The sequence below is a fragment of the Mixophyes fleayi genome, chromosome 7, assembly GCF_038048845.1.
Source record: "Mixophyes fleayi isolate aMixFle1 chromosome 7, aMixFle1.hap1, whole genome shotgun sequence".
In the NCBI taxonomy this organism is placed as follows: domain Eukaryota; kingdom Metazoa; phylum Chordata; class Amphibia; order Anura; family Limnodynastidae; genus Mixophyes; species Mixophyes fleayi.
This window is the reverse complement of record NC_134408.1, coordinates 132,544,646-132,561,536: the sequence shown is the minus strand read 5'-3', so window position 1 is coordinate 132,561,536 and position 16,891 is coordinate 132,544,646. Positions and strand designations below refer to the sequence as shown.

Here is a 16,891-nt window from a genome sequence, read left to right as displayed (position 1 = left end):
GCGCCGGGACGGAGGACTGCACTGACAGTACTCAGCAGCATCGATTGGGCCGGGGGCGCCCCCGCCCCCGACCGATCAATAATGCTGCTGAGGAGTTTGAAGGGCCCCCTGGATGCCCGAGGCCCCTGGGCTATAGCCCAGTTAGACCTCGGGTTAATCCGGCCCTGCCTATAGCCAGCAGAGACTATCACTGGAAGACTAAGCTGGAGATTCAGGAGATAAGGACACGGGACAACGCATGCAATTCTCTGGACATATAGGACACTATGTCTATAATATAGGGACAGTGCGGGTATTATGTGTGTCACATACAAAGGCAATTCCAGTGTACTTGCCCCAGTCCAACTTTGACTGCTGTTTTTTTTGTCCACATTCCTCCCCTTGGGGGAGGCAGGGGGATGAGGGGTCGTACCTTGCTCTTGCTCCAGGTGTCATGGCTCCACCTCTGCGTGGAGCTGACTATTCCTTGATGTCACATATATCAGTCTGTCACACAGCAGAGGCCGGTCAGAGCTCCAATTGGCATAGCTCCTGGTCACGTGACCACTATGATAGCCAACTACAGTGTGTACAGTATAGGTTTGTTTACAGCAACAATCTTCTATTAGCATGACCCCTCCCCCTATCCCCCTTTTATCCTCATAGCCATTATAGATGCCAGAGCAAGGGGAGCACACTAGTAGTTACAGTATAAAATGTAATGTTTCCTTTCTTTTCACAAAATGACCTGGTTTCCACATTTACCCCTTGAATCCCATTGGGCAGCATTTTGCTGTTTTTTTTTTTTCTTGTAGTCACAGTTTGAAACAGGAGCAAATAAATCCTACTATTGTTCCCAGTCCTAAAACCACAGAAGTCCTTGCAAAATGCAATTAGTATGTGATCAAAGTTTGTTTTTTTCTGGGACTATGGCTGGGGCGCAATGGTTTTTGTGATTTTTGTACTTTTGTGATTATATAGATTTTCCAATGCCCAGGTGACAAGGGAAATAATGATATCACCTGTGGATCTGTTGCAAAATGTCAGTCAGTAATGAATACACCTGTGCTAAAGCAAGGAGATATGGAAAACATGAACTGTGAATAGGTCCCTGTCTCCTGTGCTCATTCCACCTCTAATTAAATTCTGTAATCTCTCTCTCTCTCTCTCTCTACTGGTATTTTCCATCACTATTCAAGCATGCAGTGAGTACTCCTATTTTTGTAAAAACAAAAATTCTGACCCAAACTCTCTCATAAATTACCGCCCCATCTCCCAGCTCCCATGCCCCTCCAAACTTCTCGAAAGAATTGCCTACACTTGCCTCACACACTTTCTTACAGCAAACAACTTACTGGATTCCCCTCAGTCAGGCTTTCGCTCTCAACACTTCACAGAGACTGCGCTGACCAACGTTGTCAATGATTTGATCACAGTAAAAACCGAAGGCCAATACTCTCTTCTAACTCTCTTGGATCTCTTTACTGCATTTGACACTGTTGACCACTCTCTCCTCATACAGACACTACAATCCCTAGGTCTTCAAGACACTGTCCTATCCTGGTTCTCATCCTACCTATCTGATTGCTCCTTCAGTGTTAATTTCTCTGGATCCACCTCTGCTCCGCTTCCTTTATCAGTTGGAGTACCACAAGGCTCAGTCCTAGGTCCTCTGCTATTCTCTATCTACATAACTTCTCTAGGAAAACTAATAAGTTCCTTTTAATTTCAGTATCATTTCTATGTGGATGATACCCAAATGTATCTATCCTCTCCTGATCTCTCACTATCTGTGTTGTCTCGTGTTACTGACTGTCTTTCTGCCATTTCATCTTGGATGTCTTCTCGCCAACTCAAACTCAATCTTTCAAAAACTGAATTAATAATATTAATATTCCCACCCAAAAAAAAAGTTTCCTGCCTGACATTTCTATTTATGTTGATAATATGACCAAAAATCCTACCCCGCAAGCTCGCTGCCTAGGTGTAATCCTTGACTCACAATTATCTTTTGTTCCCTACATTGACTCTATATCTAAATCATGTAACATACATCTAAAGAACATTTCCAGAATACGTAGATATCCCACACAAGACACTACAAAAACCTTAATTCATGCACTCATCATCTCCTACATCGACTATTGCAGATCCCTCCTTACTAGTCTTCCCAAAATCAGACGAACCCCTACAATCTATTTTGCACGCAGCGGCTAGATTGATTTTCCTTGCAAACTGATCTCCTCTGCTGAGCCACTCTGTCAGTCTCTACATTGGCTGCCTGTATTTCAACGAATCCAATATAAAATTCTTCTACTAACATACAAAGCCGTCAACAAAATTGCATACATACATTTCCTCACTTGTCTGAAATATCTCCCGACTCGACACCTCCGTTCTGCACAAGATCTGCATCTCTCTTCCACTCTCATCACATCCTCCCATTCAGGCTGCACCCACTTCGTGGAATTCACTCCCTCGCACAATAAGGCATTCTTCTAGTCTACAAACCTTCAAGCGTTCTCTGAAAACTCACCTCTTCAGACAAGCTTATAATATTCCTCAACCAGCATCCTAATCTCCCTAGGTTACCCTATTACCACCCTCTACACAGCTAACACAAGACAACAACCCTCTGACCAACATAGTTGTGTGACTGATCACACAGCCCACTGAATACTTTTTACCTTTGCATTCTAGCTGGTCCAATGTGCAATATGATGTAGCACTTACCTTTGTGCATCAAACTCCTTTTGTCCCATACATTGTAAGCTTGCGAGCAGGGCCCTCTAACTTCTCTGTATGTATTACCTAGCATTGTTTTATTACTGTTTGTTCCCAATTGTAAAGCGCTACGGAATCTACTGGCGCTATATAAATGTTGATGATGATGACTGTTAGGGGTCCTGAGGTTTAGGATTAAGAAACACTGCTCTAAGCTACATCCAGTCCAGAAAGGGTTAAATAATCTTTCTATCTTCATAATCACAGCAATCAGGAGAGTGGTCACAGTATTTTAACTTTTAACAATAGAATTTTAACTTTTGAATATGAAAAAAAACCCTGCACAGAAGCCCCTCTATGTGTGACCAGGCTGCACGCCCTGCACACACGGGTGTTTTCAGTAATATCAGTGTAAGCATCTGTCCTCTCATGTGTCTGGGTTTACACAAAGCCTCTTGCAGCCCCCAGTGTCTGACAAGTGTTATTACTGCAGGGTTTTAAAGGTGCTGCTTCTTAAATGTATCCAGCACTAGCGAAATACATTGTCCTGCAGTGGTTCAGGTGAATCAGTTTCCCATCTATAGTTATCTCTCTTTCTGTTGTATACAATTTATTTCCATTGCTTCCTTAATCTTCCTTTATTCCTTCCTTACACCTTGCATGCTCAAACTATTCCCCATCTTTGTTTCACTCCGTTGATGCTAAAACTACTCTATCCTCCGTTTTCATTTTGAGGTCATCCCAGCAGAAGAAAATTAAACTACGCTGCATCGGCGCAATGCTCAAGCCACAGATCCCCACTTCACATACTTTTCCCCTGCCTGATCCCCCACTGAGATACTCAGAATACATCAATATCCACTCTGAATCACACAATACACAAACCTCCTAACTGCCCTGATGTGAGGGGACAGTCTCACTGTCCAGAAAGTCGGTACGATTCTCTGGACTCCTTGGAAGTTTGGCTTCAATTACTGGATCACCATGGTGAGCGGGTGCTGCTCACACCTGCCTCTGACGCATGCAGCAATTCAAGGGTGTTCTCAGGGGAGGAGAGGGATATCCAAAACGACAGTTGTTGTGGGGTGTACCTGGTATGCAGTGGTTAGGACCTACCAAAAGAGGTCCAGGGAATGACAAACGGTGAACCGGCAACAGGTTGATGGGCGCCCAAAGCTTATCCATGCATGTGGGGAGTGAAGGCGCTATAGCCCGTCTTATCCAATCCTACAGAAGAGCTACTGTAGCACAAATTGCTGAAAAAGTAAATGCTGGCTATGATAGAAAGGTGTCAGAGCACACACTGCATCGCAGCTTGCAGAGTATGGGGTTTAGCCGTAGATGGTCACAGTGCCCATGCTAACCCCTGTCCACCACCGATAGTGCCTACATTGGGCATGTGAGAGCCAGAACTGGACCATGGAGCAATGGAAGTTGGTGGCTTGTTCGGATGAATCACCTTTTCTTTTACATCATGTGAGCAATGTTCTGCTGAAAAACCTTGGGTCCTGGCGTTCACGTGGATGTTACAAGGACACGTACCATCTACCTAAACATTGATGCAGACCAAGTACACCCCTTCATGGCAACGGTATTCCCTGATGGCTGTGGCCTCTTTCAACAGGTCCATGCCTCAACAGGTCAGAGCTGTTTTGGTGGCACAAGCAGGACCTACACAATATTAGGCAGATGTGTAAATCGGCTGATCGGTGTACAGCATCATATTCTAAGCAATTGCAAAAAAAAACAACAAAGAAAACAAAAACAGTTGTAATATCTGTCCAGGTTTATTGGACCATACCCCATGTCTTTCACACACAACTCACTGTTAAAGTTTATTTTTAATATTATGGCTGAGAGATTTATTTATGTACTAGTGCTGTAACCCATAGCAACCAGTATATTTTGTTTGTTATGGCTGGGAACACTTCTCTGTAATGCCTGCTGATAGGTCATTACAGACAGGCGACTTAATTTAATGTATTATTTCTAACATATTATGTAGATTAATGGGAATGTCCTTGAGGTTAGTTGGCGGCACCATGCAGCCCCTGCGGTGTATCCGATTGCCCATCTCTGGGTTACAGTACTTTTTCCCTGAGCACTTTTTTATCAATATCCCTACCGTAATCTGTATAATAGCTGAAAACTTTGGCAAAGTGATATCTCCATGTTTACACTTCTGCTGGAAAAAAAAAGAAGAAAAGTGTAGTTGTTAAATAGATCTGCAATTCTCCCATAAACCACATTGCTATGTTCTAGAACTAATCCACACAAGTGCTTTGTTTAAAATGACAAATGGAATGTGATACGAGTAAACTGCAATACTGCAGGCTAAGGATCAGCTATAAAATACAGAAGCAGAGAGAGAAATGTAAGAAAATGTCTGCAAATCAACACATGTGGCACAGAATAGGACCCAATGGGGACCTGGCCGACGTTGTACTTGCATCATGTCCCACTTGGAACACAACAAAGGCAATTTATTTTTTTAAATATATAAAGCATGTGAGATGTAACTACCTTTCCAATATTCATCTCAAACAGCTGTGACAATGCATCCAAGGTTTGACTTAGCCTTTTTGTAATCATATCCTGGTTGTCCATTTGTCCCCACTTTTGAAGAGGACATGGAAAGAACAGCCTGTAGTCAATCACTTCATCAGAATACTCAAAGCAGCATGACGTACTTCATACAAGTGACCAGTCCGCTCATATGAGGGCAAAGGTGCATGTGACGGGCAGTGAAATGGTGTGAGGAGATGGAGGGAAGCAGAAAGCCTCAGACTGAGAGACAATGGAATGAGTGGGGAACACCAACAGCAGAGCGTTTTAACGTGAGGCTCTTGTGAACCTGGTTCGTGGAATCAAATGCATCTATATGTGGGAGTTTCAATTCAGCGCAAAGTTTCTCTGGAACATCCGCAGAGAAACCTCACACCGCTGTTCTGGCTGGAATCTCTGCTCATTTTTCCTCGCACCCCATGATCGGAGATTCCACCCATAACCGCCAGCAATATGCGCAGCTGGTCATCCCGGTGATGTCCACGCGCCACCTCACCGGCAATTACATCTCCCCCTATATGAAATGAAGTTCATAATCCAAACTTGTTTTTAAACTACTGTACTAAAGCCCCTCCTGGCACCAGTACTTAAAGTAACTCGGTAACGATATTGTGTTATGCTCTCAAGAAACTATGGTGACAGATGCACTTTTTTTCCCGCACTTTAAATTGAACCATGTTCGGTTACGTAAAAACTGCATGAATGGCTTTAAAAGTGTGAAAATGTATCTTAGGTTTTATTTAAAGTGGGAAAATTCCATATAACTGATTTTTATCATCAAAGTAACTGCCCCCCCTCCCCTCCATATGTAATTCTTCATGGTTAAGCAAACAGTGGCTCTAGATGTATAGAAACACAAGTCACAGACTTCTGGCTGGCAGGGATAATTGGAGAGCTACAGCTTGTCCATATCCAGATCATTTTATGAAAAGTTCCTTTAAAATGTATTTGAAAAGAAATGTTCTGCCTGTTGACAAACATTTTAACTTTCAGGAATACGACTTTATAAACTGTTGTCCATAAAATATCATCAACAGTTATAAAAGAATTAGAAGATTAGATTAATGGGGGCATATTCAATTAGCTTTCAGGATCGCAGCTACGTGCGGCTGCTTCCCTTCCGATACCGCAGATTTCCCTTTGCAACCCTATGGGAGCTGTGATATGGCGGTACCGTAAGTGCCCGCACGATGCCGCGATCCTGGAAGCTAAGTGAATATGCCCCATGGTGTTTAAACGGTTTGCAGCAATTTCTCTTTTATTGATGGGATGGCCTGAGATAGATTGGAAATGTCAGGTGCTGTTTGCTAGACCAGTTTAACATATTTACAGATTTATCTTAAATGTTCCAGTAGGAATTGCAACACCACCTTCTGCTGTTCCATAATCTGATACCAATACATTACAATTCCCCCCGAAAACCCTATAATCCATTAGCGGTTACTAGTTCTCATTTGTGCCACTTTGTAGCAAGGGGTCTCCAATGTCCAGGACATGTCCAGATACAGGAGCAGGAAAAGGATATGAATAGGTTTCAGTTTGCAGAGGTGCAGAACTTAAAACGGTTTCTACCATAAGCAGCCAGGTTGTATGTTTTGTTTAATGTGGAGTAAGAACACCTTTTGTTGGATATTTAGGAATGTTTTACCTTTTGGGCTCACCAAACCCGTGCTTCATTTGTATGTACTCGAGGAACAGTTAGTTACAGCCCACTTATGACAAAATTTATGTTTTGCTACATGTAATATTTATTTATTACATGCAACACAGCTCTGCTCAGTAATGATACAGAGCGGATACACATAGCAGGGAAGAAAGCATGACGTATGTTGCATGGTAACTTAATCTCATCACAAAGCAGGTACCATAAGCTCTGTCATGAATCCTCCTTCTGCCAAAACCTCAGAAGTCAACTGCGCAAGCGACCAAGAGAAGGCAAATATGGAGTAAAGAATAGAAACGCGCCTCTCTTTCCTCCGTATTTACCTTCGTATATAGATCTCTTTGTATTAATTTTTCATGTTTAAATGCCTGTTGTAGATCGGTTTAAAATAAGCAAAAGCGCTCAAGGAATAGCCGTTAAAAAGATAATTTGCCTTCTTAAGCTTCAACTCAACCAGTCCAATGTGTCGTCAGAAACGTTAATGTGCCCTAGATACCTATATTTTGTGAACTGCAAAATTGCTGTATGGAAGGAAAGGCTCCCCCTGCCCTACCAAATCCAAAGGTTACTGTATGTGTGGAAAGTGTTAGATGGTAAATGATCTGCATATTAACCATGTTTTCACCTATCACAGAGCTTTTGCCAGCAAAAGGCTCTGAACAAAAATCACATATTAAAATATTATTTTTTTCCTAAAAACAGTGAAATAAGCTGGGAACCTTTATTTTAAGCAATTTTCACAATTCGAGTGGAAGTTCTTTCATATGCACCAGACTAAAAAAAGAAAATCCGTTTTTTTTATTAAATAAAATGTATCAGAATGTGTGAGAAAAGCAGCACAGATCATTTTTAAATTTTGAATATTAGCTCAAATAGCACCAAAAACTCAGCAAACCAAACGTCGGCTCAGTCTGAAAACATATTCTGTTAATACGTATTGACAATAAGCGAAAAGAGATTTGAAATGCTTTATCCAGAGGCTATTACCTTCATATTACCAAATAAGTGTTTTATAATGAGAATTTTGACAGAGTGGCATGTTGCTTTGCAATCTATAAATACTTAAAAAAAAGTGTATATGTGAAAGTGAAATATGAAACTTCTGCTCAGTTATGTCAGTATACTTTACTGAACATTTATTTTGATACAATCTATAATATAAAAGCCTAGCGGCGTGTGTTAGTCTGTGTGTGGAAAAAAAACAAACAAGCTGCAGCGCCACCTGCTGGGCGGAGTTATACACTATCCTAATAAATTCTTAGCATTATCTAATATATAAAAGTAAAAGCCTAGCGGCGTGTGTTAGAGTGTGTGTGTGTGTGGAAAAAACTATTTTCTCAGAAAGGGCTCATCCAATTGACCTGAAATTTGGTATACTGACATTATTTGACAAAAAAATTAGAATAGTGAAGTCAGTTAACTTCCATCATCCCCCCTTCCCCCCCGTGGGAGGGGTAGTAAAGGCTAAATTTACGAGTTGAGGGCTCAAACTCATTTTCGTGAGGTAATTTTACCTCATGAACACACATTAAAAAGGGCGCTTGCGTCGGGAAGTAACGCTCTTCCCCTGAGGAGGCCTGGGCTAGGCCCAAATGCATGACAAGAACCTTTTTAAGACCTTAAGTAGCTTGATTTGACTAGAATGCATGAGTATCATGCACGGGTTAACTTGTAATAAACATACAATTAAAATAAGCCTATCCATTAATTACGGCATCTTTGTACCTCAATAAACTGAGGAATGCAATATAAGAAGAAGAGGGTATGGCTACAGATATATATAAAGATATATATATGTGTGTGCGTGTGTTGCTACTGTAAGTTTTACAGCAGTCTAAAAAAGAAAATATATGCATACAAGCCATGTTTAATTTAATTACTAAGACCAGATAATGGTATATTCCATACTATGGTGCACACAGGCTGTTACGGGCCTAACCCAATTAAGTAACTTTATATTGGTGTTTCCATTTTTGTCCATTGGCCATATATATGGATATTTATCTGTATATTAAATGAATAGTAATAACCAAGTTTAAAAAAACATGTAAAACATTTTACCTCATTTCAGATTTTTTTTATATTATATATTCCTATTTAATAGATTGTTTACCATGACTCCACTTTTATAGATTCCAAATGTATTAATAAATAAAACAACAATTACTCATTTTTTTTTCTTTTGGATCTTTTTTATTCAAAAGTTTTCAAAAGAAACAAAAAACAGAAAAAAAAAAGCTAACAATCTAATCAAATTTACAGTTCAAAAATGTTATTTTGGCGTTTAACAATAACTACAGAGTTGTCTTAAACCGGACAAATAAGTTACCACTGGCAAGTTTGTGGCACTAGTAAAACAAAAAAATAAAAAATTAACTCTCTTGATCATATAGATATCTCTATGAAAATCTTTTTTTCAATCTGTACAAAAAGGTCTTTCTTCATAAATTAATTTTTTTTTTATAATTTAATGGCTGTCTACTATGTGATGTTTAACTGATTACTTTTTTTTTTTTATGTACAGAGGTTATGTTTTTATGTTCCAAATCTTACCCGGACACAAAGTATTGGCACATCGTTCAGACACCAGTGATTTGTTCCTCTTTATAGACCTATAGGATGGGTTCACTGCTTAAAATAACATTGTCGAGAATCTATAGAATCTATAGATTCAATAGAGGAGGAATTGCTGTGTGTCTGAAGTTTACCTCTTACCTCTACTGCTGAAGGGGCCAGTTTAACATCCATAATGAATAACCACACACCTCAAGCAGCAAAGGTGTTTAATTAAAGCAATTACATCCTAGGGAGCTTTGAACCAATTATACCACAACTTTTTTTTTTTTATTCCTCTGCAAAAAATAACAAAAAATAAACAAAAAAAACCAATACATTTCTTGTGAATATGTATTTTTTTTTTTTTTTTTTACTAAAATCTAAACTCAGAGCAGCAATTACTTTTGAAACTATGAAATCTCGCAGCTGGCTAAAATCAAATACATGCAGTTTTAATACTAAAATACTTAAAATAGTAAAAAAAAATAAAAAAAAAATAAAAATAAAAAGATATAAACAATAAAACTGCTCAGCCCTAGCTCCAGCTAGGAAGATTTGGTCAGTGGAAACAGGCAGTGCCAGCAACCTGTCCCATTAAAAAAAGGAAATAAAGTTTTGAGGTAGATAACTGATCACACTGCTGACCAGGCGAGTACACAGTTTTTGGAAGACAACATAATTTTTTTTTCTTTTCATATGCGATTAGAATAAAAACAGTCATAATATAAGCTGTGATCTAATGTTATACTAAAAATATATATTTAAAAAAAGAAAACTAAAATGCTGTATTTGACCAATCAGGAATTTCATAGTTTCAAAAACATGATTTTTTTTTTATTTTATTTTATCTTTACAATTAATACTTGTAGTGATGACGTAAAGTGTGGCAATGTTTGGATCCAAATCTTCCTTCATGCTTTATATATTGTGTCCATACATTGACTAAAACTATAAAAAAAATGCAAATGTACAAAAAAAGGCACATTCTCCTAACCGCAAACTGGTCCGGCAAAAATAAGAGTACAGAAAATTTCATGCTGAGAATAATCTTGAAAATTGGTTACTGGCTCTTTGTTCTTTGGTAAAGTTACCTTTAAAAGTGCCAAGTCATTTTTATTTTTTTTTAATTATTTTCATGTAATAGAGAGCTAGTACCCAATGTTTTGACAATTCCACTTATATCTCAGCTTATCTTTTAAAGTCCTTTAGCTTTTGCCATGTTGCTGTAACAGCACTTTTTGTTTGCTAGGTTTGAGCACAATCAACTATCTAAAGCACTATCATTAATTGTATAAAGAAACAATTAAAAAAAAACGAAGAAAAAAACAAAAAAAAACAATTAAACACATTCGCTGACAAATTCCCTAGCCCAATTCCTATATTCTACATACACTAAAACATCAAGTTAATCTGGAAAAGAAAGGGAAAAAAAAAAAAGTTTATACATTGCATCTTACAGCAGATTTCCTAAAATCGCTTAGACTACCAGAGCAAATTGTTGGCGTAAGGCCTTACAAACAACTGATTCTATTAAAACATCCCCCCCCCACCCCCACATCAGAAAATGTGTTTCACACAAAACATTTTCCCTCCTCCCCTCCCACCCACTATTTTTTTTTTCCACTACCATACATGTTACGTGAAAAAAAAAATCATTAAAAACATCTACTACACATTAAAAAGCCAGATTTTCAGCAATTTTATTGACTACCTTTTAAGAGCCCTATGCTGCTGTTTTACAAGGCATAATTGACCAACTCACTTGGTCAAAGCAATCTACACTTTTTTTTTGTTTTTTTGTTTTTTTCTAGTCATTACGTGGAGAGAAAAAGAAAAAAAGCTACAGCATTAAAAGTTTTAAGGCAAATTGGAATTCATTGAAAAAAGGTAAGACACTTCACGCTATGAGAAAAAAATTACAAGGATTCAGAAAACGAACAGCAACACTGCACTACAGCAACACTCACACACTGCAAGCACAGAGGCGTCACAAAAGACGCCATTTTTAATGTAACCAATTAAAAACTTTTTTTTTTATTAAGAAACCAGCGATATTTATTTTGCAACCACCTGCTGGTCTCTTGCCAGTAAAACGCTTAACCTTCAGAAAAAAAAAAAAAACATAAACAAGATACATATTCTAAAATAAAAAAAAAAAATTAAAACAAAAAGTCTCTTACAAATAAAAAAAGGGGAAAAAAATAACACAATTTGCTGTCATGCACATGTATTCATACAAATGGCCACCTGTGCACACCCAGAGATAAACTCATAGTCTGTCTCTTTTGTGTTATATTACTTGATAAAAATTTTCGTAATAAAATAAACCTGTTCAGGGGAACAGCCACTAGATGAATTGAAGGGTTTTTTTTATGCACCTCATAGAACTTATAGCAAAAATAGTTTGAGTTGATTTCATTATAAATAATGTATTTTTTTTTTCCAAGAACCTGTGCAAAACTGTCAATTCATAAAGCACGATTGTTCAGAAAAATCCATGATTGTTTCAGCATCTGAACCTCATTTCCCCCAATCAAAGGTCATTACTCCATCTGTAAGAGAAGAAACAATGGTTTGTAATATTTTAGGAGATATCTTTCTATAGTTTTATCTCAGACATTCCGCTACTGTCTTTTCAATTCTAATTATAAATGTAGAAACAGAATATCTAAGGACTATTAAGTCTAAATCAAACATTTAAACCACATTAATCATTTAGTGCACATTAAAAAAGGTATTAGATCAAAAATTGCATTAATATGTTTGGTTTTTAAGTGAAACCTTTTGAGATATTATGCTGAAATGTATAAAGTGACTGTTAGGACCGCGCCAGTAAAAATGACAAAAGTCATCTTAAAACTGGGAGATAATAAAGTTTGCTCGAGATTTAGCTTGCAAATTTAAATTTGCTAAACTTTAAATGAACAAATCTAAGGAGTTGCCCAAATGACAAGATCACGCTAAAATCATCTTGAAAACTGTAGTGTGCTCATGAAGGTACGACCACTCTAATGACTAAGGGGTATATTTACTAAACTGCGGGTTTGAACAAGTGGAGATGTTGCCTATAGCAACCAATCAGACTCTAGCTGTCATTTTGTAGAATGCACTAAATAAATGACAGCTAGAATCCGATTGCTTGCTATAGACAACATCGCCAGTCTTTCAAACCCGCAGTTTAGTAAATCTAGCCCTAATACTTAGTTTGCATTTTCTTAAAGCAACTTTATATTACCAAAACACAAAGGACACAGGCTTTTACTTTCATTTTTGTTTGATGCAGAGACTACGGCGTGTTTCAAGGTGGAACGCAAGAGTAAGCATAACCTTGACTGAAAGAGTCGCACGCATGTGTATGTATACGTACGACATATACAGAGCTGCAGATACGTCTAGGTCTGAATGAGTTGTAGACCCGTCCGCTTGATGTCAAACACACCCGTCAGACACTTACGTCCAGCTTGTGCAAAAACCTTTTATGTTATAAGTTACAAATGCAATTGAAGCAACATTTAAACTTGAACAACCTAGCTAATACAGCGGGAACAAATTGCCAGCATGCGTACAAATTTATTTTTTTTATACTTTGCTACAACACTCTCGAAAAATCCTAATCTATAACAAACTAAAGTATTAAGAAGCATCTGCAAATCAAAGCAGTGCAAAAAAAAATGCAAAGATAAGTGTACGCCTCACTTTGAATCAGGCCTTTAGTCATCATCTTAAATAGCCCCTACAATCTTTAAGCCTAAACTGCAGCCCCTTATGTAAGATAAAGAAAGAAACAAGCAAATGCACCAAATAGAAATATTATAATTATAATAAAACCAGCACATTACACCATTAGGCACGTTCCGAATTATAAATCCAATTATTGTTAATGTCTGTATGATTAAAAAGTATTGCTTGCCACTATGAATGTGTAGAAGATGTTCTAACAGTAGATGGCGCTGTTTCTGAAGATCTTTCATTAAATATTACTACAGTGAAAGCCCTATTCTGCACTTGGTGTAGAACCCAGGAAAGTCCAAAATGAGTGAAAAGTGTAAAAAAAATAAATAAGAAAATTACGGCAAACTTAACCAAATTTAAGTTGGCGTTATCCTTTAAATAAATGAGAATAAAAAATAAAAAAAACACCGGGCATACAGATTTAATTATCAACACTTACAGCGGACCTATAAAACATTCATCCCATAACATACACACAGGAAACACTGAATCCACTACACTGACACTACACAAAATATTCACCCCATCACAATGACACCACACACACGACATCATGCTTACTGCAGGTTCTCCATGTAAGATATGCAGAGAACGCTGGTGTCTCTGGACTCTGCTGTCTGCTCTATAGACAAGTGTCATTACATTCTGATGGGCGAATCATTGAGAACTGAACGTTGCACCCTCACCAATGGGAATGTACCTCTTCCCAGCCAATCACAGCACATGCTGTGCAATGCACTTAAGTTGAAGGCAAACATTAGTTAAGAAACGTTGTCAAGAGAGACATTGGCTAGGAGACCGAGTTGCCAATGGGCAGTGAGCGACAATGAACTGTGAATGGCTGAGCAATCAGGTTTCAATGCCACGCAGTGGGAAGTGAGGACAAAAAAATAAATAAAAAATAAATAAAAAACATAAAAATATGTTAAATCCAGGATTTGCTTTTTGTATGATCTCCATGTACTCGAACCTCAAAAGTCTGCTTTTCTATATGCACAGTTGTAAGCGAATCCTCTCTGCAGGCAATGGGCAAAGGCAGGGTTTTGAGTCTATTACCAATTTGCTTCATCATGTTTTTCTAGGCCGGCCATGGCTCCAATGACAATCTAATCCTGCCCCACCTAGAATGTCAATAATATCCCTTGCCACTAGGCTGCGCCACCAAACTATTGTATTGCAACAGGACTATTGCACCTCCAAAAAGATTGACAGGAGAGCTATTGGATGAGAAAGACTTGCCAGCACCATCACAGAAACTTGGTAAAGTCCTAGAACAAGAAAATCAGTATATATCCATCCCGTATCATTTACATTAGCTAAATAGAAGAGAATATAACACACAAACATTAAGAGCTTGTTTAACTGCAGATTTGCTGTAAAATGGCCTATTCCGAATCTGTAAACTGATACTAAATAGCAGAAAAGAATAACTAAGTACCATATAATAAGATGTGACCGATACATAGATACACATATACTTGCAGAGTGCTCTGATTATATTTACTGGCTGCCAATTTAACAATTAAATGCATTAATGTGCTATATACTCTAACACGATGTATGATGCCATAAATCAATAATCAATCACAGCTATGTTGACACACTGATGACAATGACTGATGTAGATTTACATTTCTTAAGTCCTAGAGATAGCAGCAGCTAAAACCATTCCCAAACAGACTTTAAACTTGCTCTCAAACATTATCCAGAGTAATAGCTATTCTGAGGAATGGACTGTTATGTATCTATGTACAAACTGCTGTCACTAACAAAGGCTGCTATAAGAGGGACTGGCGTAAGACAATGCCGACCTCACCTGAACTGTCTTTCCTAAATTAACATTTCACCAACCGGTACTACACACATTAGATATCTAAGTCAGTGTTGCTACACCCAATCAGTATCAAGGGGCTTAAAGGGACAATAACCTTTTATGTTTACTATCTTTATTTGCATTGTGTGCAGGAAAGTAACTGTGAAAATGTTGTGTTGCTTTGTTCTGTTGTGTTCTTTGGATAAAGAATTATCTGTGGGAGATAATGACCTTGTTTAAACACAGCAGGCAGCCGTAAGTAGTCCTTGGTGGCCATATGCCCCCCTCCCACCCGACTCCCCTCTGAACCAATGTTTAGAGGGGAGAATAGAGACATGGGGTGGTGCAGGTGGGTGTGAGGATTTATAGCACACACATATTTAGAACAAGGTATTACCTGGAAAGGACAATAGCAGCTTCAAATAGGCTAAATGTTGACTGTAACAGTCACAGATTGTATAGCAAACCTTTCTGTACACATTTTTATATATAAATGTAGTAATTACGCTTTATAAATTCATTAATCCAATTGAGGTATAACGTTTTAAATATAGGGTTAGTTTGCCTAAACTGTCAGCCAGTAATTGAAAAGAAAACACCCACTAAAAGTTACTTTCCTGGGTATGCAAACTATTAATAAACCCTATGTATGTATATAATAAATATATATAATTACTACTTTGTGGGGCGGATGCAATTAGCAGCCAAGATCCCGTAGAAACCTCACGTGATGTGCAGAAATACCACAAAAACATTGCTCGTTTTTGATCACATGAACAATGTTTCCTAAACGATTCATCACGTGGAGACGCATTGTGTAGCTAACTGAATCTCCCCCATGTTGTGTAACACCTCACCCTTCATGGTCTGTTATTTTCCATTTACTGTATATAGCCGTCGCAACATCCTTTTATATACACAAGATATTCTCTTACCTTAGAGTTACTTGTTCTGTTGATAGGTGTACTGAGAATGATCACTAGATGTGTCTACTGTCACTTGCTGTTGACCACTGGGTTCCTGCAGACAATGAGACCATATTATCTATATTACTATGCAATACCTGTATGCAGACTTGGAACTATGGTAATGCTTACTTACTTTTGGAGGATGGGGGGGGGGATGTGTATTGTTAGTTAGCACCAGGCGCACAGACCGTTAGAAGTGGGTCTGATTTTGCAATAAGCATATAAATTCACCGATACCTAGACTGACAGACATGCATACAGACACTGTCTGTGTGTGCGTGTTAGGGAATTAGACTGTAAGCTCCAACGGGACAGGGACTGATGTGAGTAAGTTCTCTGTACAACGCTGCAGAACTAGTGGCGCTATATAAATAGCTGCTGGTGATGACACATAATCCACGTGCTTTGCAGTTTACATCCTCCTCCCTGAATATCTGCTCCCTATCTCTCTTAAAACAAGAGCCAAACCCACTATGTCCCACCGCAATGGGTGCTGTACCAAGCTCTGCCAACTGGTGGGTGCTACTCTTAACCCCAGAGTGTCGCTAGGGTACAAATGGCTGATCCCACGTCCCCAGCCTTCTACTCTAATAACCTTAGAAACACTACAGAGCTACACTAGCTGTGGCAGGCCTAAATTACTCCAAAAGTTAGGAGCCAGGTTAAAAAAAATATAGAGTATTAAAAACAGCTGCATTTGTTCCACCAACAACATGGCTTCCCCCAGAGAAGCTGACAGGACTCTTTAAGGTACAAGTATTTTTCCAAAGTAAATATGACTTTAGGGCAATAAGTATCTCACTCTTATAAATATAATGAGAAACGTATGATGCATCTACAGACTGACACTGAAATGAAGGGTAAAATACACCATATTTAAAACTGTTCCAA

General features: G+C 38.4%; 1 protein-coding gene across 7 annotated transcripts in view; it reads right to left on the bottom strand.

Annotated features, from left to right (window-relative positions):
• Nucleotides 1-9,700: 9,700 nt before the first annotated feature.
• The window catches only part of RBMS1 (RNA binding motif single stranded interacting protein 1), a 208,100-nt gene continuing 200,909 nt past the window's right edge, over nt 9,701-16,891 (bottom strand). For all 7 annotated transcript variants that reach the window (XM_075180778.1, XM_075180772.1, XM_075180774.1 and 4 more), the window contains 2 exons: nt 15,968-16,052; nt 9,701-12,039 (listed from right to left, as the gene is read on the bottom strand). In XM_075180778.1, coding sequence (XP_075036879.1) covers nt 15,975-16,052 — 78 coding nt within the window. In that variant the 3' untranslated portion in view covers nt 9,701-12,039; nt 15,968-15,974. The remainder of the gene's footprint in view (nt 12,040-15,967; nt 16,053-16,891) is intronic.